The sequence below is a fragment of the Nyctereutes procyonoides genome, unplaced genomic scaffold (genome assembly GCF_905146905.1).
Source record: "Nyctereutes procyonoides isolate TBG_1078 unplaced genomic scaffold, NYPRO_anot_genome, whole genome shotgun sequence".
Classification (NCBI taxonomy): Eukaryota; Metazoa; Chordata; class Mammalia; order Carnivora; family Canidae; genus Nyctereutes; species Nyctereutes procyonoides.
The window spans coordinates 20871294-20896089 of NW_026575041.1; the positions used below are offsets into that span (position 1 = coordinate 20871294).

A 24796-nucleotide genomic window follows, 5' to 3' on the forward strand; every position below is an offset into this window, starting at 1 on the left:
GTCATGGGTTGTAAATACTAATCTGTCAGCCAAGAGGGGTGAAAATGGTTGTTTCTGGGATGAAATGGAGGCATATGGGGTCCCCTGTATTTGATTACAAGTCGGTAGAACTATTTGACTCTGTAAAATAATGCACATTTAACCTTCAGAAAAAAATTTTAAAGATGTTATTTATTTGTTCACGAAAGACATGGAAAGGCAGAGACACAGGCAGAGGGAGAAGCAGGCTCCCCAGTGCGGGACTCGATCCCAGAACCCCAGGATGACGACCTCAGCCAAAGGCAGGCAGACACTCAGCCACTGAACTACCCAGGCGCCCCAACGTTTATAAAATCAACACTATGCCATAATTTACTTCTTAATGACTGCAAAAACAAAACACGAGCAACCTCGTGCTCCAAAACAGAGCTCTGGATTTTTCCCCTTGCTACTCAAACTTTCCCGAATTTGATTTTCTCATCTGAAAATTAGGTATCACATACAGCTTGAAATAGATCGTGGACACAAAGGTGCTTGGAAACAAGAGTCGTTTAAAAACGTAACCCAAAAGTTCGGAATCTTCCACACTCGTTTCTGTGCTCACGTGTGTGTAGCAGGGAGTGGGACGGCGAGGAGCGCGAGGCTGTGTGGACCCAGGGCGCTCGCCTGTCCAGTACCTGCCCGCGTCCCTCCCTGCCCCTGCGGTCGTCTCTTCTCGGGGCGCGCGGACACCTGCGGCCTGGGAGGTGCCCGGGAGAGCGCGGGCGGAAGCCGGGCGCGCAGTCGCTATGGCAACCGGGACGCCGGGCGTTCCCCGGCAGACGGCCGGGAGGAGGCCGCGGGCTGCGCAGCGGACCGCGCGGCATGAGGCGGCAGGAGGCCGCGGTGGTGCCCGCGGGGGCGGCGCGGGAGGCGGGCCGCGACGGGGGACAGCCGGGGCAGCCGGGCGGCGGCCCCCAGCAGTCCTGCGGCCAGGGTGAGCGCGGCGGGCGCGGGGCCGCGGGGGCCGCGGTTGGAGGGAGGGGCCGAGGCAGGCTCGGGCCGGCTGGGCGGCAGGAAGCCTGGGCGGGTCACGGAAGGTAGCCTCCAACCCGATGGGCCGTGGCGCTGCCTGGAAGGTGTGTACGGACGCCTGGGCGTGTGCTTGTGTTTGTGAGAGACACAGAGACGCAGAAGCAGGCTCCCCGCAGGGAGCCCCACGCAGGCCTGGATCCCAGGACCCCGGGATCACGGCCTGGGCCGAGACAGACGCCCAACCGCCGAGCCCCCGGGCCACCCATTCCATGGACTTCTATTTCACAGCCCTTGTGCTCTGCAGGTTTACAGTAGGTGCTAAGGAATGATGACGGGGAAAATAATAGGCCAGAGAGGAACCGCCCGCAGTTTCTAGCCCTCCTGCCTCGCCTCCTTGATTGCCTCCCTAGAGAGCAGCCTGGCGCTGGAGTGGCTCCCTCTGTCTCCGCGGACCCCAGGAGGGAGGGCGGGGGTGGGGCTGAAGCGGCTCAGCTCCCCTGCCTCAGGGGGCCACACGGCCTGCTCCACGGACACGTCCTTAAGGAGCCGCAGAACCAGTGTCTCCTAGAGAAAGGGCCTCTTCCCTCAGCATCAGCCCCAGTAGGACTACGGTACCTCATTCCGTTCATCGTTATCAAGTATGCAGAGGCCTTACTTAGAGAAACTAAATCCAGGATATTGAAGTATTCGGCATATTTAAGTAAACTGCTGCGCCACCCAGGGATCCCCAAAATTTTTTTTTCAAAAAGTCTTCAGTCTCTCTGTGGCTTCTATTCCTTAATCACAGATCTGGTCTGAAATACACATAGGTGGAATGTGGTCCTTTCCCAGTAAAACATTCTTAAATTGTATGGAGGTGGCTCTTTGAATAGCCACCAAATCTTTCATAGACTTTAGGATCATCTTTAAAATACTTTGTAGCACTCTCACCAGGCTGGCTAGCCCTTTCCAACATTCTCCAGTTTATTATGTGGCTGAATTCAGTATTCTAGGCATGATCAGGGTAGGATAGTGTGGGAGGACTATAACCTCCCTCAATCTGAACATTCTACTTCTATTAAATGGACTCAGTATCAATTAGCTGTTTTAGCAGGTACATTATATTAATAACACATATAACAAATGCAGTCTGTGACACCCTTAGTTTCTCTTTCCTCTGCTGTCCAATTGAAAACATTTGATCCAGGCTTTTTCTTTTCTTTTTTTTTTTTTTTAAGATTTTGTTTTTATTTATTCATGAGAAACAGAGAGAGAGAAAGCAAGAGCAGCAGAGGGAGAAGCAGACTCCATGCAGGAAGCCCGATGCGGGACTCAATCCCCGGTCTCCAGGATCAGGCCCCAGGCCAAAGGTGGCGCTAAATCACGGAGTCACCCGGGCTGCCCAATCCAGGCTTTTTCTATCTTTTATTTATGCGGTTAATTTGTTTAATCTTAAATTCAAGTCATTATATTTATCCCCGTCAATACCATTCTATGAACTTTAGCACTTCCTTCCAGAAGCAGGCCTTTGCATCCTGAGTTTGCCATTCAGCAAGTTTGTGCCATCCTCACATTTGGTGAGTTTACTGGTAGTCCCTCCCTATATCCAAATTAGCAAATTATGTGGTAGTTGCAAGAGTTCCAAGGAGAGTCTCTAGAAGTCCCTGACCTGTCAATCAGCATCTTTGGTGAGGGCATTCTGTCTCCTACAAATACACTTTATCAAATGCCTTGCTGAAATGCAGGTACATTGTGGCTACGACATCTTCCTAATATAGCTAGTTTAGTATAACTTGGGTTTGGGGGAGTCAGGTAGGCATGGCTTTTAATTTTTATGACTAGTTTTGTGTTTCCTGAGAGTTACTTTCTTAACTATATGATAGAAATAATTATACCTGCTCATAGAGTGATTTTGCGACAGAGAAATAATATATGTAAGATGCTAATTATATATGCATGGTAGCATTCAATAAATTATAACAATTATTATTATCTCTTAACAAAAGAAAGCAGTTTAGTTTAGAGTAATATTGTCCTTAGTAGTCCTTAACACTTAGTGATCACCGCTCCTCGTCGTCTGTACTCACAAGCCATCTGTTGACTCAAAATGTTGGTGAGGATTAACATCAAGCTGCTATGTTAGAGTTTGTAGAATTTCTTTCTTTCTTTCTTCCTTCCTTCCTTCCTTCCTTCCTTCCTTCCTTCCCTCCCTCCCTCCCTCTAGGAAGAGTATTTGCCTATTCTAAGCTCTTTACTACTCCAATTTCTCATATTTCCTCAAAACCTTTAGTGATTTCCTCTGTAAATTCTTGTAGCAGCAGGGCTGAAATTCATCAAGGGACCTGAACTTAGAGCAGGTGATCTCTTCTGGTCTATTCATCTATTACAGGATTTTCTTCCTTCTTAGCCATGTTTCCTGAACCCTTTTCTGCCTTAAGATCATGATTTAGCTAAAAAAAAGTTTATCTTTATTTTTAAAAAAGATTGTATTTATTTATTCATGACAGAGAGAGAGAGAGAGAGAGAGAGAGAGGCAGAGACACAGGCAGAGGGAGAAGCAGGCTCCATGCAGGGAGCCTGATGTGGGACTCCATCCCGGGCCTCCAGGATTATACCCCGGGCTGAAGGTGGCGCTAAACTACTGAGCCACCTGGGCTGCCCACCAAAAAAAATTTAAACCAAAGTTAAGCTTGAGTAATGCTAACCTCCATCCACATTTAAATGACTCCTAACTTTTGCAGGAAAAAATTAAATGCATAAAGTATATCTATTCTACCTTGTTTGTGTCTGCGGGTGTGTGAGTCTTCATGACTAGGAATGACCCATGGCCATAGCCAGAGGCAGCAGCTCTTTTATCCCATTTGGACCAGTCTGTACATGAGTCAAATATATTCACTTGTGATTCTTTATTGGTTAGTCTGGAAAAGATGAGGTACCTGCCATTGTGAGTTTAAAGTCCTATCTGAAATAGCTAAAGTATTTGGTTGATTAGGTTTCCCATGGTTTCTTGCCTTGAGATTTTGAGTATTAAGACTATCACTACTCATTCCCTGACATTCACAAGGCTGCACTGGCATTCATCAAAAAGAATAGTCTACTTTAACAACAGGGAGTTCTTCTTGAACACACATTTGGTCTATTACTATGCCAGATTCTCTTCTAGGACTCTGATGAACGGAACAGACAACATCCCTGCCCTATGGTATTTACAGTCTGGTAAGGAAGAAAGGAAGACATATATTCAACTAATAGTTACACAAATGATGTCATATAAACCAAATGAAGCCATATACAAATTGCAATAAATGAAATGAGAGAAGAGAGGAGAGTACTATAAGAAAAAGTAACAAGGAACATTGCAAGATTGTAGAGTCAGGGAAAGTTTCCTCAGAGAACTGACATGTAAGCCTAGACTTAAATTATGAATAGAAGTTACCTGGGGAAAAATATTAGGGGAAAGGCAGTTCAGGCAGAAAATTGAACGTACATAGGCTGTGATGTGGGAAATTGACAGAAGGGCCACCATGGAGCCCAGAGAGCAAGAGAGGGGGCCTGACAGGAGAGGCTAGGAATAGTGTCACATGGCACAGAGCTTGGAGACGGAGACTGAGCAGAAGAAATATTGTTAAGGTACTTAGAACAAATAAACCAATCCTTCACAAAGCAGTGATGTCCTATAGGGCCAGGTTTAGAGACTAGGAAAAAGTCATTGTCTATAAGTGATTCACTACTGCAATTCAGGTTTATCTCTCAAAATGGTGATTAAATAACGCTGAGGTTGTTCTGTGTTATGTAGCTGGATTGTAGGCCTTGTGTGCACATCTGTCTTGTTCATTGCTTGACTTCTGCCCCTAGCCAAATGCCTGGTCCAAGGTAAGTAGATTCTTTAATGAGGATTTATTGAATAAATGAGTTTCCTTGAAACTAATTAAGGAAACTCTAAATATTTCTTCATAATACCTAAAAGAGGTATTTAGAATTTATCATGAAGTTCAGGAATTATGTGAAAGTGTAAAGTCTCAAAAGAACCAAAAATTACAGTGGAAGGGGTTTTTCCAAAATAGAGTCGCAGGGTGGATCATCTGCTGTTTGTACATAAGGATGTGTCTTTTTAAGAAATAGTTACTCATGTAGGTATAATGGCTAGAAAATTCAGCATAATTTGTCATAAGTAACCAATTTTATTAATGTCTTTATAGGGAAGAAATTCTTGTATTCTGAGCCACATAAGAGAATTAAGGAAGTACTAGAAGAAGAACTTTATATTAAAAGAGATGAGTGCCACATTAAAAATCCACCTGCAGGTAATCTCAGTGACAAATGAAGTATATGTCTGAAATGAATATGAAATTACCTATTTGATGGTAGTGTGATTAATTTATTTATTACAAAACCGTAACTATCAAAAGAAAAATGGACCCTTGGGAAATTCTTGAACTGATTTTATGATTATTTTGCCTGTGTCCAAATAAGCTTATATTTATAAAAAAAAAAAAAAAAAAAAAAACAAGCCAGGTATCAGTATCTACATTGCTATCCCACATTTTTAGTGGAGTTATTTGTATTTAGTGAGAAGTAGAATTTTGTCCAGAAAAGCACAATAACTTCTTCAATCTTTATCAATATAGGGGTGAATAATAGCAGTGGTTCCCAAAGTTTAGATTTCATTAGAATTCCCTCAGAACCTGTTAAAAGCAGATAGCTGGGACCCATCCCCAGAGTAACTGGCTCAGGAGTTCTTGAGTGAGGGGTTGACAATTTGCATTTCTACCAAGTTCCCAGTTGATATTCAGGCTGATGGTCTCGGGACCCAATTTGAAAATCACTGACCCAGAAGACAAAGTCATTTACATAGATCAAGTCATCCAAGGATTTTATTGCATATACACATAGTTTATGGGTTATATGGCCTAGGCATTGATGTTCATTTGAGGTAAGATTACTCTAGAAGTCTAGAATTCCTGAGATTTTTTTTTTATAAATTAATTTTTATTGGTGTTCGATTTACCAACATACAGAATAACACCCAGTGCTCATCCCGTCAAGTGTACCCCTCAGTGCCCGTCACCCATTCACCCCCACCCCCCACCCTCCTCCCCCTCCACCACCCCTAGTTCATTTCCCAGAGTTAGAAGTCTTTATGTTCTGTCTCCCTTTCTGATATTTCTCACACATTTCTTCTCCCTTCCCTTATATTCCCTTTCGCTATTATTCATATTCCCCAAATGAATGAGAACATACACTGTTTGTCCTTCTCCGGTTACTGTGGCCAAGTTCAAAAAGGGTGTTGCCTGAGTTCTTCTCTGGGATTTTGATGGAATCTTGTCTCACATTTAGATCTTTCATCTATTTTGAGTTTATCTTTGTGTATGGTGCAAGAGAGTGGTCCAGTTTCATTCTTCTGCATGTGGATGTCCAATTTTCCCAGCACCATTTATTGAAGAGACTGTCTTTCTTCTAGTGGATCGTCTTTCCTCCTTTATCGTATATTAGTTGAGCATAAAGTTCAGGGTCCACTTCTGGGTTCTCTGTTCTGCTCCATTGATCTATATGTCTGTTTTTGTGCCAGTACCACACTGTCTTGATGAACACAGCTTTGTAGTACAACCTGAAATCTGGCATTGTGATGCCCCCAGATATGGTTTTCTTTTTTTAAAATTCCCCTGGCTGTTTGGGGTCTTTTCTGATTCCACACAAATCTTAAAATAATTTGTTCTAAGTCTCTGAAGAAAGTCCATGGTATTTTGATAGGGATTGCATTATACGTGTAAATTGCCCTGGGTAACATTGACATTTTCACAATATTAATTCTGCCAATCCATGAGCATGGAATATTTTTCCATCTCTTTGTGTCTTCCTCAATTTCTTTCAGAAGTGTTCTGTAGTTTTTAGGGTATATTTTGAGAACCATTTGAATGGTAAATGGTTCTCCAACCTTTTATTTTCAGGTTGTAGGTGTCCTTCTGTCTAAAATGAGTCTCTTGTAGACGGCAAATAGATGGGTCCTGTTTTTTTATCCAGTCTGAAACTCTGCGCCTTTTGATGGGGTCATTAAACCCATTCACGTTCAGAGTTACTTGAACTTCTTCTTAAAGGGGAGTTTTAAGAGTCCCCCTTAAAATTTCTTGCAGAGCTGGTTTGGAGGTCACATATTCTTTCAGTTCCTGCCTGTCTTGGAAGCTCTTTATCTCTCCTTCCATTTTGAATGAGAGCCTTGCTGGATAAAGTATTCTTGGTTGCATGTTCTTCTCATTTAGGACCCTGAATATATCCTGCCAGCCCTTTCTGGCCTGCCAGGTCTCTGTGGAGAGGTCTGCTGTTACCCTAATATTCCTCCCCATGAAAGTCAGGGACTTCTTGTCTCTTGCTGCTTTAAGGATCTTCTCTTTATCTTTGGAATTTGCAAGCTTCACTATTAGATGTCGAGGTGTTGAACGGTTTTTATTGATTTTAGGGGGGGATCTCTCTATTTCCTGGATCTGAATGCCTGTTTCCCTTCCCAGATTGGGAAAGTTTTCAGCTAGGATTTGTTCAAATACATATTCTGGCCCTCTGTCCCTTTCGGCGCCCTCGGGAACCCCAATTAAACGTAGGTTTTTCTTCCTTAGAGTGTCATTTATTTGCCTTAATCTGTCTTCATGGTTCTTTAATTGTTTATCTCTTTTTTCCTCAGTTTCCCTCTTTGCCATTAACTTGTCTTCTATGTCACTCACTCGTTCTTCCACCTCGTTAACCCTCGTCGTTAGGACTTCTAGTTTGGATTGCATCTCATTCAATTGATTTTTAATTTCTGCCTGATTGGATCTAAATTCTGCAGTCATGAAGTCTCGTGAGGCCTTAATGCTTTTTTCTAGAGCCACCAGTAGCTGTAGAATAGTGCTTCTGAATTGGCTTTCTGACATTGAAGTGTAATCCAGATTTTGTAACTCTGTGGGAGAGAGGGCTGTTTCTGATTCTTTCTTTTGAAGTGAGGTTTTCCTTCTAGTCATTTTGCTCAGTGCAGAGTGGCCAAAAACAAGTTGTATTGGAACACGGGGGAGTATCACTGGTCCCTCTAGCTGGTCTTCTGGGGGAGGGGCCTGTTGCGCTGATTTTCAGGTGTTAGCACTTGGGGGAGCTGCTCTGCCCCTGCCTGCTGCAGGGCTCAGCGGGGGTTGTTTACCCCGTGGGGCCCCAGGAGGAACAGTCGCAGTTGCTATGGCAACTCTGGAAGCCTGGATTCAGCCTCCGCAGGAACTACGGGGCTCGGGGCTCTCGGCTCTCCGTCCGCAGGGCCTGGAGGCTCCGGGGCGGGGCCGCTGATCTGCTCAGCTCGGGGCAGGAGCGTCCTTGCTGTCCTGGGCCCTCCCGGCCTCTGCCTGTCCCGGGGGAGGCCGGATCCTGGGCTGTGTCCCGGCGCCCTGTGCTCCGGGGCCTGCGCTGTGGGATTCGCGCTCCCGCCCCGCAGCTCCCTCCCTGGAGCCGCTCCCGAGCCCCTCCGAGTTGCTCCGGTCGGTCCCCGCCGTGCGCGCTGCAGCCCTTAGGGAGCTCGGAGCACTCTCCTGCGCTCGCAGGTGTCTGTTAGTGTCCCCGGGAGCCCGAGGGCATCCCCGCCCTCCTGGGTCCTGCTCCAACTCCCTGCGAGCCCCTTTCCGCCCGCCCGGGAAGGTTGGTGCAGCTCCTGCTCCTCCGGGACGGGGCTCTCCTGTCCTGGGGACACTCGCCCCGGCCTCAGCCCGGCTCCTCGCAGGGCCCCTCCCCCTTGGAGGCCTTTTGTTTCTTTATTTCTTTTTCCCCGTCTTCCTACCTTGATAGAAGCGCGAACTTTTCTCACTGTAGCATTCCAGCTGGTCTCTCTTTACATCTCAGGCCGAATTCGTAAATTTTCAGGATGGTTTGAAGGTTATCTAGGTAATTTGGTGGGGACAGGTGATTTGGGGACCCTGCTCTTCCGCCATCTTGCCCCTCCCCTCCTGAGATTTTTTTTTTAAGAGTAGGTTCCACACCCACTGTGGAGCTCAGCTTCAGGCTTGACCTCACAACCCTGAGACCAACACCCAAGCTGAAGTGAAAAGTTGGATGCTTAACCAACTGAGCCACTCAGGCACCCTCCTCACAGATGTTATTTTGCAACTACTAGAGCCCCTTGTTTTCACAATTCCTTCTTAATGATTACAAGGCACACATGCTTTTCAAATCATCAGGTTTTTATTGGAAAGCTCTTGGGCACCAGCATTCCTGAAGAAAGAAAAGAACTGTAACATGTGACTCCTGCATTCCGAGAACTTGACACTTTCTCAGGAGGACTGTTGAATTCCCAGCAGCTAGGACCCAGATTCTCTAGGGATTCCTAAAAAAGATGCTGCATGCACAGAGGTGCATTTTTTCCAACTCTATGACCTATATGCCCACACTCCATTGCAAAACCAGCCATGCAAATACATGTTAGGCCTTCTGTATTGCCCATTCTTCCAAAAGGAGAGACTGAAAAAATGGCCAATTCTGTTCATACTGTGTCTGGAAGGAATCTATGAAGTTTATTTTGAACTCTATGAGCAGATGCAGAATGACCCACTGAATTGTTTCTCCAAACCCCACCCATATGTATTATTTCCCTAGTGGCTAAAATAATTTTTAAGTCTTATATTATTCTGTTCTGGGGTTGCTTTCATTTATACACTTATGAATTTATAATCTATATACTATTATATGATGTATTCTTACTGGATACGTTTGATTGTGAGACAATCTAAGTGATTATAAAAATCCATTTTTCTAAGCAATCCTTTCAACTATCCTTTGTATAAAATGGAAATGCTTGGGCTGCATTTTTATAACATCCACCAGAGGTCGCACAGAGGTGCTCTTTTAGCCTAGAAAATCCTTTAAAACTCAGACTAGGTTCTGTAAGGTTAAGTTTTAAAGGGGCTTTACTTATGGAAAACAAACTACTAATTTTCTTTCTCTTTCCGTTCTTAAAAAAAAAAAAAAAAAAATCAAAGGGCCGGAAGCCCTGTGTCCTTGGCCCCAACAAGGAACTAGCACCTAGAGATCCATTCTTCCTGCTTAGTCTCAGGGTGTTGGCAGCTCTGGGCCAGCCACTAAAACCTTCCACATAGGATTTTCAGTGACATACTCCTTGAAATATGTGATGAAAGCTTGGGCTTCTCTTTATGGAGAACACAGCTAGTCACAAACACACAGAATTCTGCATAAAACGTTTAGGGACTTGTATGGCTCTGATGGCAGCTCTTCCTAAATATTAAAAGTACACTAGACCTATTGGCACCATTCCTCCACTTCTTGTTTACTCCTTCCCCCATTGTAAGTAGAGTTTTGTTTCCATGAGTCCAGGGAAACTGTTCTTTTGCAGATGGTAAATGGCCTTCCCCTTAAAGATTAAATCCAATGATCTTGAAAGTCTCATACAATCCAGAAACTCCTCAAACTCAACTGCTCTGCAGCATCTACATAATTGTTTACTCCTTCCTTTTTTTTTTTTAAGATTTTATTTATTTATTCATGAGAGACACAGAGAGAGAGACACACACACAGGCAGAGGGAGAAGCAGGCTCCCTGTAGGGAGCCTGATGTGGACTTGATCCCGGGACACCAGACACCAGGATCATGCCCTGAGCCAAAGGCAGACACTACCGCTGAGCCACTCAGGCGTCCCTACTCCTTCCCTTTGAAAACACTTTGTCAGCTTAGCTTCCAGATCATCATGCTCCTGGTTTTGCTGGTACTAGTGTTTGTTGTCTTTGCTAACTCTCCCTCCTTCTCACCTCTAAACTTTGGGGAGCTCAGTCACAGGCCCTCCTCTCCATCTATAGTCACTCCCTGAGTGATCACATGTAGCCCTGTTGTGCTAATGACCCCAAAATCTATACTCTGGCCTCTGCTTTTCCCCTCAAATCCCAAAAGCCTACTTACTGTCTTATCTGGATGTCTGCTAGGCCTCTCAAACTTAACATGTTCAGAACAGAACTCTTATTTTGTACCACTCTTCAACAGCTCTTCCCCATCTCAGGAAATGGCATCACCATTCATTACGTTGCTTATGCCCAAACACCTTTAAGTCAAATTGCCAAAGTTCACATCTAGTCCCTCAGCTAATCCTGTCAAATCTATATTGGAAATACATCCTAAATCCCCCCAACTGCCACCTTGTCCAAACCCCCATCATCTCTTGCAAGCTCAGAAGTGGCATCCTCTAGCAGCTTCTACTGCCAACCTGATGATCCATTCTCTGCACAGAATCCAAAGGGATCTCTTACAACATAAATCAATGTACACACCTCCATGTTCAAAATCCTCAGATGGCTCTTAATGATTCTTAGTCTAGATTTCAGTCCCATCCTATGGTTGCTCACCTTTCTGAACTCAGCTCCTATACTTTCCTACCTCACTTTAGCCACACAAGTTTCCTTGATGTTATGGAACATGCCAAACCCATTTTCACCTCAGAACCTTTCTACTTCCCCTAGACCATCACATGTCTTTCTCCCTCTTCCTTCAAGTTTCAGCCCGACGTCACCTTCTCAGAAGGAACATTTCTACCAGGTTAAAGTCGAAACTACCCACTCCCCTAATTTCTTTTAATCTTTTATACCACCTTCTTCTATCTGCTTTTTTTTTTATCACTACCTGAAATTATATATTTGTATACTTCTTTATTGACTATCTGTCCATGAGAACATAAGCTACATGCGGGCAGGGACTTGATTTTGCTTACTACAAATTCTCATGAAAGCCATGTGATATAGGTATTATGATCCCCATTTTATGGATGAGTAAACTGAAATTTTAAGAGGTTTCTACTGTCCAAGGTTATGCAGTAAGTAAGTGGCAGAACTGGATTCCAAACTCAGGTCTGACCCCAAATCCCATTGGCATTCTACACACTATAGTATTTCCAGTCATGTGTTATAACAAAGTCCTTTAAGTCCTGTTCTGCCCTTGGCTGGCTTGAGATTTCTGTACCACTTGACATAATTGATGGTTCTTTCCTTAAACTTTGTTTTTTCTCTCAAATTCCTTGACATTAAAATGTCCTTCTTCTCTTCCCTGGATATTTCTTCTCATCCACCTTTGAGAACTTCTTTTCACTCACACTCATCCCCAAATATTGATGTTTACCAGGGTATTACCCGCAGTCTTCTAATCTTGTTCCATTGGCTCTCCCTGGATCATATCAGCTATTCACATGGTTTCTGCCACTACCTCATTGTGATGTGTCTGTGTCTGAAGCCTGTGTGTCCAGGCTACATATCTCTTACTGGCTGTCCCGCAAGTACTCAGGATCAACATGTCCAAAATGAAACTCGTACTTTTCTTCAACTTATTCCTTTCTGTATATCACCCTCCAAATGCATGACATGGCATAATATCCAAACCCAAGACCACAGAGCCATCTTCCATACCCACTCCAGATCACCATGTCTTGCATTTAATTAGGTTGTCAGGGGTATCTTAGTTTGACTCAGGATCCCAAACTATTGTCCCCCATGTCAGGTTCATTTTGCAGACCTATAGACATATTTATTTGTTCTGCACTGTATATTTTAAATATACAAACCAGTTGTCAACATTTAAAAAAATTAGGACTTTTTACATATGAATCTAGATTTCTAGAATATCTTGGGTGAAGGAGGAAGAGAAAGCAAGATGTGACAACCAAGTTAACATTCACACATAGCAGCAGTGACTGGAATTGGCTTATGCTGCCCTGGCTGGCCTTCTCACTCTGTTACTCATTACACACAAAGCTCCCCAGCCAGGTGGAGCAGATCATAAACTATTTATGTTCACACGTCCACTGCAGACTTCGTCCTCTAATAGGAAAAAATGTGTTTCTCTGGTATCCGTGTTTCCAACAAGAGTGAAAAAAACTAAAAGAGTAGGAGAGCCAATTATTTCTTACCCCTGACCTGCTTTACTTCCTTATATTACCTGCCTGGCGTCTCTCTCAGACAGAAAGAGAGAGAGTGTGTGTGTGTGTGTGTGTGTGTGTGTGTGTATACACACACACATACATACATATATACACATATGTATATGTATATATGTATATGTATACATGTGTATATATGTATGTGTGTATATATGTATATATATAATTTGTGACTATAGATTATATATATTATTTCTTAGCTATACGCAAGTCTACCTAAATTCTAGGGCCCCAAGGTATATGCATGCATCCACGCATATTTGTGTAGCAATGTATGCATTAACTGGATTTGTTTGAATTTTTAAATGATCAAGTCCATATTCTCTCACAGCAATCTGATTGATGAAAGTGAGATTTCAGTAAATGTCCAGACTGGACTTTCCCCCAACCATTGATAAAGGACCAAAACACTGGACCCCATAGCCAAGTATGGGTGAACTTGCCGAAGAGCTGACACCATCTATTAAGAGGGGGACTTGTATGAAATTAAGCAACTTGAATTAAAGCACATTTTCTTTGTGACTGAACTAATGATGACAATCATGGAAGAGCCCAGAAGCAGTGGACTTCAGTTCTTCCTATGCTTTTCCTGTTTCCTCTGGTTGAATGAAAGTGGCGTAAGATCAAACTTTTTTTTTCCTTGGGTTTCTTGAAATAAGTAAAAAGTCTAAGATTCATTAATTAGATTTTCTGGATGTTTAACAGAGCAAACATTACATTTCTTCTGGGACATTTTTGTTTGGGTGGCGATAGGGGGACTCAGGAAAAAGAGTTGTTGGTCTTCTGGGACCTTTAGCTAAATGAGCTATCCTACCTGTTCTGGTGGTTGTGTTGTGACAGTGGTTAATTAGAACTATGAAGACACTGACATGGCCAAGATGTTCCAGGTGGTTGGTACCCAATGCTTGGATTTAGAGAATGGCATCAGTGACCACAGGAAAAATGGGCTGTGAGTCCCTAAGCCCATTCTTCTGGATTTGGATTCCTTCCCAGCTCCTAATACAGAGATAGGTGGGCTCAGTGAGACACTGGAGGCGGGCTGAGGGGTAGGGGTAGGGGTGGGTGGAGGGTGTCTATATACATCTACAGTGATGGTGGTAATAATAATAAGTATTATATTAATTTTTTTTCAGTTTTTACAGATTATCTCTCCCCATCCTTGCAATGACCCTGCACTCTTATTCTTCTTATTTTGCAGATCTGGAAGCTAAGGCTCAGGGAGGTATAGTGATTCCCCTTTGTCACACGGAGCAATAGGCTTCTCAGAAGCTGGTGTCTTTGCTCTTAGCTTATACTGTGTCTTTGAAAACATAAGCTTATGTTTTCTGAGAGGAAAAAAAGATTTGAAGTTGTATTGGTAGCAAATAGTATTCTCTTCAGTAGAAGAAAGGTTGTCACAATCTTTTCCAGGTTCTGCCTCATTTTAGGTTCAAACTGGAGGTAGAACGGGCTTCAGAGGATGACACGTTCCCATCAGATAAGAACAGGGTCTGGGATCTACTCAGAAAGGCTCTCATCATCCTGATGAACAAATGCCTTTTCTGACCAAATCTTCTGTCAGATGAGAATGGGATTTGGGGCAATTTATGGAATTTTTTAGATAAGTAAGAATTTAGCTACCATCATTCACATATTCTTAGTGATTCCCTAAAGATTTTCCCCTCCTTATAATTTTTTTTAAAAAGAGAGATAAGCTTGTGAGACATGCCTTATCAGACTATTGCTTTCTTTTCTTTTCTTTTTTTTTTTAAGGATTTTATTACTTATTTGACAGAGAGAGAGAGAGAGAGAGCACCAGCAGGGGAAGCGGCAGACAGAGGGAGAAACAGACAGGGAGCCTGATGCAGGACTCGATCCCAGGACCCTGGCAGATACTTAATGGACTGCCCCAGACTATTGCTTTAATTTTACCATTTATCTTGAAATTATTTCTATATTTCTAAGAACTTCTGTAGATGACTGTGGAAATAAATTAATGTTCTTTTTTTAAGATTTTTTATTTTTTATTCACGAGAGACACACAGAGAGAGGCCGAGACACAGGCAGAGGGAGAGGCAGGCTCCCTGTGGGGAGCCTGATGAGGGACTCAATCCCAGGACCCCGGGATCATGACCTGAGCCAAAGGCAGACACTCAACCACTGAGTCACCCAGGTGCCCCTAAATTCATGTTCTAATTTAATGTTTTCAAATTGCAAGGGCTTTTATACTTTTCTGGCTGAAACCTGCAGAGATTCTAGTAATCATGAAAAATTTGATTAGTAAAATTTATTAGTTTTCTCTTATACAACATTTTCTTTTTCAATGAATTTCAAAAGTGTCCTGCCAAATCCATTACATTGTGTCTCTATGTCCTGAATGCATAAAAACTTAATTTTGAATCTGGTTTATTTATTACATTTAGTACCAATTTAGAAAACATCACTCAGCAAGTATGGGTAGGTTTGCTATTCATTAATCCATTCAACAAAAATATTTGGTGTACCTACAATAAAAAAGGAATTTACTAGACACCAAAGGCATGTCAAGAAAATTACAGAGCCTAGAAGTCACCAAAGATAAATTTAAATGACTTACATTTTTCTTCCTGTGGTCAAATCTCTGGCCATGTTTACACAAAGGAAGCATGGATGATATAGCTCCAAACTAGCTTTTCAAACTCTAAGGTTCATTTCTCATAGCCAGAGACAGGTGAAGGGAACAAAAATATTTTTGAAGGGTGAGCTTACCTTCCCTGAAAGACCAGGCCAGGTCTCCCTGGCTAAAATTTCTAGCATAAAGTCATGATTTTGTAACTTTAACATTCAGGATAAAGACACACCTAGAAAGGCTGCTGAGTAGAAGGGGTTGGAGGCCGAGAAGCAAAGAGAGGAGACTCTCTAGAAGATTCTGAGCTTCCAGAGGGGATTTGATCCCTCTTGTGGCTGCTGCCCTTTCCTTTCCAGGCTATGTGCCAACACTGTGGTTTCCCTGGCTCTCTCCCCTCCTTGTCTTTCTTCCTTCTCCTGGAATACACATGCCCAGAGCAGAGGGAGTTGGCTTTCTCTTTGAAGAAGGTGCTTCAGAGGCCACTTGTGCTTCTTTCCAGACCTCTTTTTCTCCAGTTGAACATATCACCTTCCATAACTTCATCACCCAAACATCCTATCAAATCAAAGTAATGCTGGTTTCTTCAGCTGCCTCTATTCTTGAGTACAGTAAATACGCATACATACCTATGTTTTGCTTTGATTTTTTTCACATGTTTCTGAGCATCTGCATTTACATTTGAGGTATTTTCCCTATTAAGTTGTAAACTTCTATGATGCATTTGAAAGAGCACAGCGTGATTAGATCAGTGTGATTTTTTCCTTTCTGATTGGATTTGGTTTTTCTACAGAGTTCTGCCTCCTGATTTCAAACTATTTTCCATTTGCCAGAACTTCTCTCAATTTGGAACAAATCCAAACCTGTTTCCTCGGTCTCTTACTTGGTGTTGTACACCAAGAGGCATGCAATAAATACCTGTGGACTCCTAAATCTGAGCGGCTATTATCCAGAGGTTGGAGAGCAGCTGTTTCTGTCTCTAGACAGGATAGAAGAAGAGGAAACTGGCTGGAATGGTGGAGAAAGATTTAGGTTGGATACAAGGAACAGCTTAAACTTTGTCAGGTCTTGGGCATCCTGGGTGGCTCAGCGGTTAAGCATCTGCCTTCAGCCTAGGGCCTGATCCTGGAGACCCGGGATCGAGTCCCACATCGGGCTCCCTGCATGGAACCTGCTTCTCCCTCTGCCTGTGTCTCTGCCTCTCTCTCTATGTCTCTCATGAATAAATAAATTCTTAAAAAAAAAAAAAAGCTTTGTCAGGTCTTGACTGGAGATTGTGGAGTCTTCCTTGAAGACAGGTTGTTGGGGAGTGGGGAACTAACCCCGCCAGATAGCTTCAGTTACTCCATTCAGGAGTGGGGAGGGGGAGGCAAGTATTGCCATTCCACTGGTGAGTCAGACCATTGACTATGCCTCCAGAAACGGAATCAGAGTCCATTCCTTGGACAGGAAACCACTGTCCCTGTAAAAATAATAGCTACCATTTACTGTGTGCAAAACACTTCATATCCATTTCATCCAAATCCTATGATAATTCTTCGAGCTAGATATTATCCCCATTTCAAAGCTGAGGAAACAGAGACACAGTGGGTAAATAACTTGCCCACAGCCATACAGCTGGCAAGTGGTGAAGCAAAGACTGAACCCCAGATCCCTTTGAACCCAAACACTGTACCCCTATCACTGCATGGTACAGAATCCTTTAGGGAAATATCCGATGTTAGCAAGGTAACCAGTAGGCAGTCTCAGATCAGTGGAGAATATTTGGCATTATAATTTGCAGCTTCAGAAATGCTAAAAACGATGTATGGCACTAACCTGGATAATCTTACTTGACTTGGGTCACAATTTCTTTTTTTAAAAAATATTTTTATTCATGAGAGGCACAGAGAGAGAGGCAGAGACACAGAGGGGGAAGCAGGCTCTCTGCAGAGAGCCCGATGGGGAACCCTATCCCAGGACCCCAGGATCTCACTCTGAGCGAAAGGCAGATGCTCAACTTCTGAGCCACCCAGATGCCCCCACAATTTTCTACATGATAGCTTTTCACCAAAAGCTTGTCAGCTGACTCCCAAGAGCTAAGTAAGTACTATTAGGATATGGAGGACAATCCGTACAAATCAAATAACTAAAACAATACTCACTGAATGGTATCAGAATTTAAGACTACAGTTTGCTTTGTATCCATGTGTAGACATCGACTTCCGAGTATGTATCTATGTCGTTTTCTAGGGAGCTTGTTGTTTCATTCAAGGAGTGATTAAATAGCATCTAGTTCAATCCAGTTCAGTCTTTTAGAAGATTGTTGAATGTATTTGATGAATTAATTTGGTAACTTTTGGTAATATTGTCTTTGGAAATATTTGTACTTCTAAGGAATTAAATCAGAATCAGATAGGGTTAACTGCGAAGTGTCCATACTAACTAATTTATTTCTGATCCTTTTGTGCTTTGTTACATATGTTGGTTTCTATGTTGACTTTTCAATCTAGAAAATAGATTGAAAAAAATCTAGACCTCATAGCACTGTAGAGGTTTAACTGCCTATGGAATAACTGAATGAATGGAATAGAACAAATGCCAAAGACCCTGGGTGGTTTGATTAATCAAACAAAATAAGCCTCCACCCAAATGACTGAAAAGAATAATCACCCAGTAAATACTTTCTAAAACATTTGGTGCTAAATAGGAATTAAGCTAATAATTGTCATCTTGCTTCTAAAAATATTGACAGTGGCCCTGGAAAGGATTTGGAGCATTAAAAGGAATCTCCCTGTGGGCAGCTTGAAGCCAGGACTGCCGAGCAGAAACAGTTTGCTGCCGCAAACCACGTACTATTCGAGGCATGGAGGGCTAAGAAGTAAGATCCTGATACTCTTGATTTCTGCTGAAAGCCTTGAGTGTGCCGATTAGCTCCCAGACCAGGGGTACATGCTTTATTTCAAGTGCTTGGTCAAGATGCAGTCTTCTTTTGATTTGCTTCTCTGGAGTTACTTTTAGCTTTAGCCACATTACCTCCTTATGGAACTCAAACAGTTAACAGTTCAGCAAAGTAAATTACCCCAAGGATACAATAGACGTTTATGCTCTTTGAGTTACACTCTGGACTCTACTTTTTATGCAGGGAAGCCTTTCTGGCACACAGCCAGCCTGGGTGGGGAGAGACCTTGCATCTTCCCTCCCCCCCATCTTTGCTTACCAATGGAAACGAGGAAAGGAAGATGAGGGAAGTAAGGAAGAATCAGGCAACTACTTTGCCTGGCTCCCTTAGTTTCTCCCTATTTGAGGTAAAAGGCCACCCACCTGGGCCCAGTGCACTGTTCCTCACAGACTTGAAGATGGGAACAAAATATTATTCATTCCTCACTGTCATAACTAGTGTCTGCCAGGAAATTGGTGGCAGGATGTGGAGAAAGTGGGGGTCTTGGCATGGAAGCATAAGCAGTGTCCAGATGCTCTAGGGACCTGATATACGAATCCTTGAAGTAGCTCTACAAGTGGGAGGTTACCCTAGGATGAAAAGCGAGAAGTGGGTAAATATCAAGTGTGGGTAATTTTACCAAAGAAGTGACACATAATAGCAAATGCTTTATTGTACTTATTGTTCCAGATTCTTCATGTATAATAATCCCTTTAATCATAACAACAATCACATGAAACAGATACAATTCATTTTATTCTTTTTAATATTTATTTATTTGTTTATTTTTTATTTATTCATTCATTCATTCATTCATTCATGAGAGACACACAGAGGCAGAGACATAAAAAGAGGGAGAAGCAGGCTCCTCACAGGGAGCCCTATGTGGGACTTGATACCCCAACCGGGGATCACGCCCAGAGCCTAAGGCAGACACTCAACCACTGAGCTATCCAGGCATCCCTATACAGTTCATTTTATAGATCAGGAAACTGAGGTACAGAAAGGCTGAACAATTTACCCAGATGCATGTTCTGAGATTGGGACCCAGACAGCCAGTCTCCAGTGGCTTTTAACCACTAGATATTATTGCCTCTATGAGCCAAACTGTGCCTGAGAGCTGGGGGTGTCTGTTGAGCCTAGAATGAGGTGAGGGCTCCGAAAAAGTGGCACACAGAAGGGTCTCCTGGCAGGCAGCCTCTAGGATATGAATTCAGTAGGGAGAAAATATAGTCACTAAGAGGCTGAGACACAAAGTCAAAGAAAAAAACAAAACAAAACAAGAACTTATTACTAAAGGGGATTCATGTAGCAAAGAGGAACCAGTATGGAGATTTGGATTCAATAATAAAGTAGTAGCGGCCACCTCTTACCATGTGCCAGGCACAACAGTAAGTGTTCTATATAGCTCTGTAATCCACATGATCACATAAAATGAGAGTTTTAATCTCCATTTTCCCAGTGAGGAAACTGAGGCATAGAGACACTACATTACTCAAGATCCTGTGCCTAGGAGGCAGTAAGACCAGAACTACAAACCTGTGTCTGTCTGACTTCTGAGACGATGATTTAACCCCTGGGTCATCATGGCAGAGAATCCAGTCCCTGGACAAAAAGGGTGGAACCAGTGTTTGTGGTCACTTACCTGGCACAGGGTTGAGGGATGAGGATTTAGAACGATCTTGGGAGATGACTACACTCAAAATCCACAAAGATAGCAGTGTCCTGAAGTAATGGTTGATTCAACTCAAGTCTGGGCTTCTTGCCCATTGGGGACTGTTTATTTCAACTTTCCACCCAATTTGTCAGGTTCTATTTATAGTGGGTAAATGCATCATTGCAAGAAAACTCACAAAGCAATTCATTTTAAAAATGAATTATTTTTAAATGTATTATAAGACTGGTTTGAAGAACAAATTACTTTTCATTTGAATACATAAAAGTCCAGTAGATGACCGAATTCTTCAGGTGGGGACATATAATCTAAAAAACTTTGACCATAATTGCATTATTTTCATCCATACAATTTAGGAGAGGCCTGTTCATTGCTCCCACTCATTTTCACTCATCCACACTAGCAGCCTCTAGGCCTCTATCTACAGCCCATGTCAAGCACCTTCAGTGATCATGTTATAAAAAAATTTTTTTTGAGAGACAGAGAATGTACACCCAGCACAGAGCCAATGCAGGGCTCAATCTCACTACCCTGAGATCATAACCTGAGCTGAAATCAAGGGTTGGATGCTCAACTGTCTGAACCATCCAGGTGCTCCAACAGTAATTATGTTACAATATATGTTGTATATTATGTTGTATAACAACATATGTTATATATGTTACAATATATAACTGCTCTAGTTACATATCTTAGCTTCATTTCTCTTCAGCTGCATTTTGCCATATGCACTCCAACTATCTGCACAAATCACAACTGATCAATCTACGTGAATCAGATTGATAATGAAGAATTAGACTTTTCTCATTATCAATAAAAAAGGTAGATGCAAGGCACAGATACATTATAGATGAGCAAGGTCCACAGATAATTTTTAAAAATCGATCAGGAGTAATTCATGCACTATCAGAAAATCCATGGAAGCATGAACCATGTCTTTTTCGCTAACCACCATACACTTAGCATGGTACTCAATCACTTTTTGTCCAGAAAGTATATGTTGGCTGCCTACTACATATTCAGAATCATCTTACTGCTAATGCACGTAAGTCTCTCCCTCCACAAGAGTATACAGTTTTCCCTACTTGAATCTGCTAAATAGACTGCAAACAATAGTGGAAAAAAAGCAATGGAACCTATTGATTTTAGTGTGTCAATCATGAAAAGTTGCATATATTTCATATACATCTTAGAACTGATGCTTTCAAAGACAGATTTTCCATGGATTAGAATATTTCCAGGAACTTCTCCCATAAAGTATACTTCCTTTAGATGACTCAGCCAGTCTCAGGGCCATCTTTTTCCTATTCACTTGTGCATTTTTTTTTCTCTTTCTCATGAACAACACAGTCATTGTAGTTGTGACTCTTCCAACATTTAATACACATTATTTAAAGTTTAAATTTAGAATCATCCAATTTTAGTTCTAAAACATGTTTCTCTTAGAAACTGTGAAGCATCCACAATCTTCATCATACTAACAAGTTTTATTCCTTTTATCATTTCCTTCTTGTTCTGTGGCATATAACAACAACTGAAGTTGTCTAGCCCAGTACTTCTCAAGCTTTAATGTGCCTACAAATGACATGGGTATCTTACTAAAATTTGGATTCTGATATAGTAGGTCTGGAGTGGGGTCTGGAATTCTGTGTTTCTTTTTCTTTCTTTCTTTTTTTTTAACTTTGTTTACTTGAGAAAGAGCATGTGCATGCATGCATGCTTACACAAGTGAGGGAAGGGCAGAGGGAGAGAGAATCTCAAGAAGGCTCCCCGCTGAGTATAGAACTCCACACAGGGCTTGCTCTCACAAACCATGAGATCATGACCTGAGCTGAAATCAAAAGTTGGATGCTCAACCAACTGAGCCACCCAGACACCCCTGGTATTCTACTTTTCTAACTAGCTCCCAGGTGATGCCAATGCTACTGGTTAGGACACTCACTACTCTGAGCAACAAGGGTCTGGAAGACTGAGCAGCCAGTCCAGAGTTACCTGCTTTTATATTTTGCTCTACCAAATGAAGTACTGTTGGGAACATTAAATCAGATTTAGATTAAAATGGGGTTGGGATTACTTCCCCTGGGGCACCAGGATGGCTCAGTGGTTGAGCATCTGCCTTTGGCTCAGATCCTGATCCCGGGGTCCTGGTATTGAGTCCCGCATTGGATTCCCCACAGGGAGCCTGCTTCTCCCACTGCCTGTGTCTCTGCCTCTCTCTCTGTGTCTCTTATGAATAAATAAATAAAATCTTTAAAAAAAATTAAGAGCATTTCCCTAAAGTAAACACTTACTTATTCACTATTTTCTTTAGGATAAGATGAATACATTTTTCCATTGAGAAGAAACCTCATTCTCCTGATGTCTGCAAATCAGAAAACCCAAGCTTGTTTCACAGTTTAAGATGTGTTAAAAAAATGTATATTCTTATTATTGGTATTAATTCTTATGTATAAATTAATCCAGGGCAATAAAAGACTTGGTAAAGTTTGCTAAGCACCTGGAAACAATGAAGAAGAATATTATATGTATTTTTAGTTAACACATTTGGAATACATTGGGTTTCTAATTCAGCATATTTTATTAAATATGTGAAACATAAAACAAAGGCATGTGTATTGAGTCTTTACTTCAAGGTAAGCATTATAAACCTTAATCCTTCACTATAGTATAGTTATGTTCATCCACTGGAAAAAAAAAAACAATAACAAACAGATGCCTGGCTGGCTCCATTGGTAGAGCATGCAACTCTTGATCTTAGGGCTAGGAGTTCAAGTCCCATGTTGGGTGAGGAGCCTACTTAATTACTACAACAACAACAATTTATTTACAAGTTTATTTATTGACAGTGTTCTTACAAATAAATAAATTACTAAATGAATGATGTAAATGAAAAGTTCCTAACTCAGAGGCAACCATTTTAATGATAGTTTTGGTAGAGTTCAACTTTCTCGAGAATTTGTCCAGTAGATAGAAAGTAGCCAGGAAATTTATGGAGATCTAAAAAAGGATTTTTACTAATACTACTGAGTTAAACAGAGGTTAAGAGGAAGGGGAAAAAATTCTCCCCCATCCTTTGTCAAAAGTAATATTTATGTAGTATAGAAAAGCTGGGAAACAGAAATGTAAAGGAAAAAATATCTAGAATTTGAGTCCCCGAAACAACCATTGATAACATGTTGATATGTTTTTATTCTTTTTTCCTTGCATATGTTTTATTTTACATGTTTGAGATCACTCTGTACAGTATATACATTTATTATCCCTTTTAACATAACATCATACAATTTCCCATTCATTAAAATATAACTTTTTTTTTTGGTTGAAGTAAAGTTGATACACCATGTTACATTAGTTTCAGGTGTACAGTATGAGTGATTGCACAACTCTATACATTATGCTAAGCTCACCACAAATGTAGCTACCATCTGTCACCATGCAACAGTGTTACAATACCATTGGCTATATTTTCTATGCTGTACCTTTCACCCTGTGACTTACTTATTGCATCACTAGAAACCTGTACCTTCCATTCCTCTTCTTCCATTTGCCCATCCTCCCCACTGGCAACCACTAATTTCTTCCTTGTGTTTACACACTTATTTTTGCTTTATTTGTTTTTTATATTCTACATATAAGTGAAATCATACAGTATTTGTCTTTCTCTATTTTACTTAGTATAATGTCCTTTATGTCCATCCATTTTGTCACAATGACAAGATCTCATTCTTTTTTATGACTAGTATTTCATTGTGTACATATACCACATCTTCTTCATCCGTTCATCTGCCAATGGACACTTAAGTTGCTTTCCTATCTTGGTTATTGTAAATAATGCTGCAATAAACAAGGGGTGTTTCTGAACTCTGAACTCTGTTTCTGGACTCTGAAGAGCTCCATGATACTAATGAGACACCTCTTAATGGATGCTCAGATCTTGCCCTACCATCAATTGCTGGAGGTGCTGCTAAGAGGTCAAAGGGGGGCGGCCCTGGTGGCGCAGCGGTTTAGTCCCTCCTGCAGCCCAGGGTGATCCTGGAGACCCAGGATCGAGTCCCACATCGGGTTCCTTGCATGGAGCCTGCTTCTCCCTCCGCCTGTGTCTCTGCCTCTCTCTCTGTGTGTCTCTCATGAATAAATAAAATATTAAAAAAAAAAAAGAGGTCAAAGGGAATGAATGCCTCTTAAAGGATTTTACAGTCATTGCCAAGTTCCTGACCTTCCAGACCATCAAACCCACTTGCTGCTGGAGGTTGTGAGTGTCCTCTCTGAACCTGGGTACCATGTCTTCTCAAAGCTTTGCCGTGATGCCCCAAATACCAAAAATTGGAATAAAGACAGGATCCAGCCCTGCGGGTGACCTTATTCACTCCACCTGACAAAACACAAAACAAAACAAAACAAAACAAAAAAAACGGTGTTTTTTTTTGTTTGTTTTGTTTTTTTTGTGGTCAGCAACAGGGTGCCTTTAATAGAGTCTTCAGGCCGACCTCCCCCCACTTCCTGCCCGCCCCCCCTCGACACCGGGCTCTCTGAGGTTTCATTCCACAGATCTGCAGCAGATGAGATACTTCACATGAGACACAGCACCGCTGACGTTGAAGACGAAGGGGCCCTACTCCTACTTTAAGAGTGTAAGGCTTTGGACTTCCCCGGCCACATGCAATAAAGCAAGTTTTATATACACTCCCCATAAATCTTTTTCTAACATTTTCT

The 24796-nt window shown here is 42.1% G+C and overlaps 1 protein-coding gene across 1 annotated transcript; it reads left to right on the plus strand.

Moving 5' to 3' along the window:
* The first annotated feature begins 821 nt into the window (after positions 1-821).
* On the plus strand, positions 822-22679 carry CUNH11orf97 (chromosome unknown C11orf97 homolog). The gene is made up of 4 exons (XM_055320653.1): positions 822-955; positions 5172-5276; positions 18223-18348; positions 22395-22679. The coding sequence occupies exons 1-4, from the start codon at positions 844-846 to the stop codon at positions 22397-22399; spliced, it is 348 nt and encodes a 115-aa protein (XP_055176628.1). The 5' UTR covers positions 822-843; the 3' UTR covers positions 22400-22679.
* The last annotated feature ends 2117 nt before the right edge of the window (positions 22680-24796 follow it).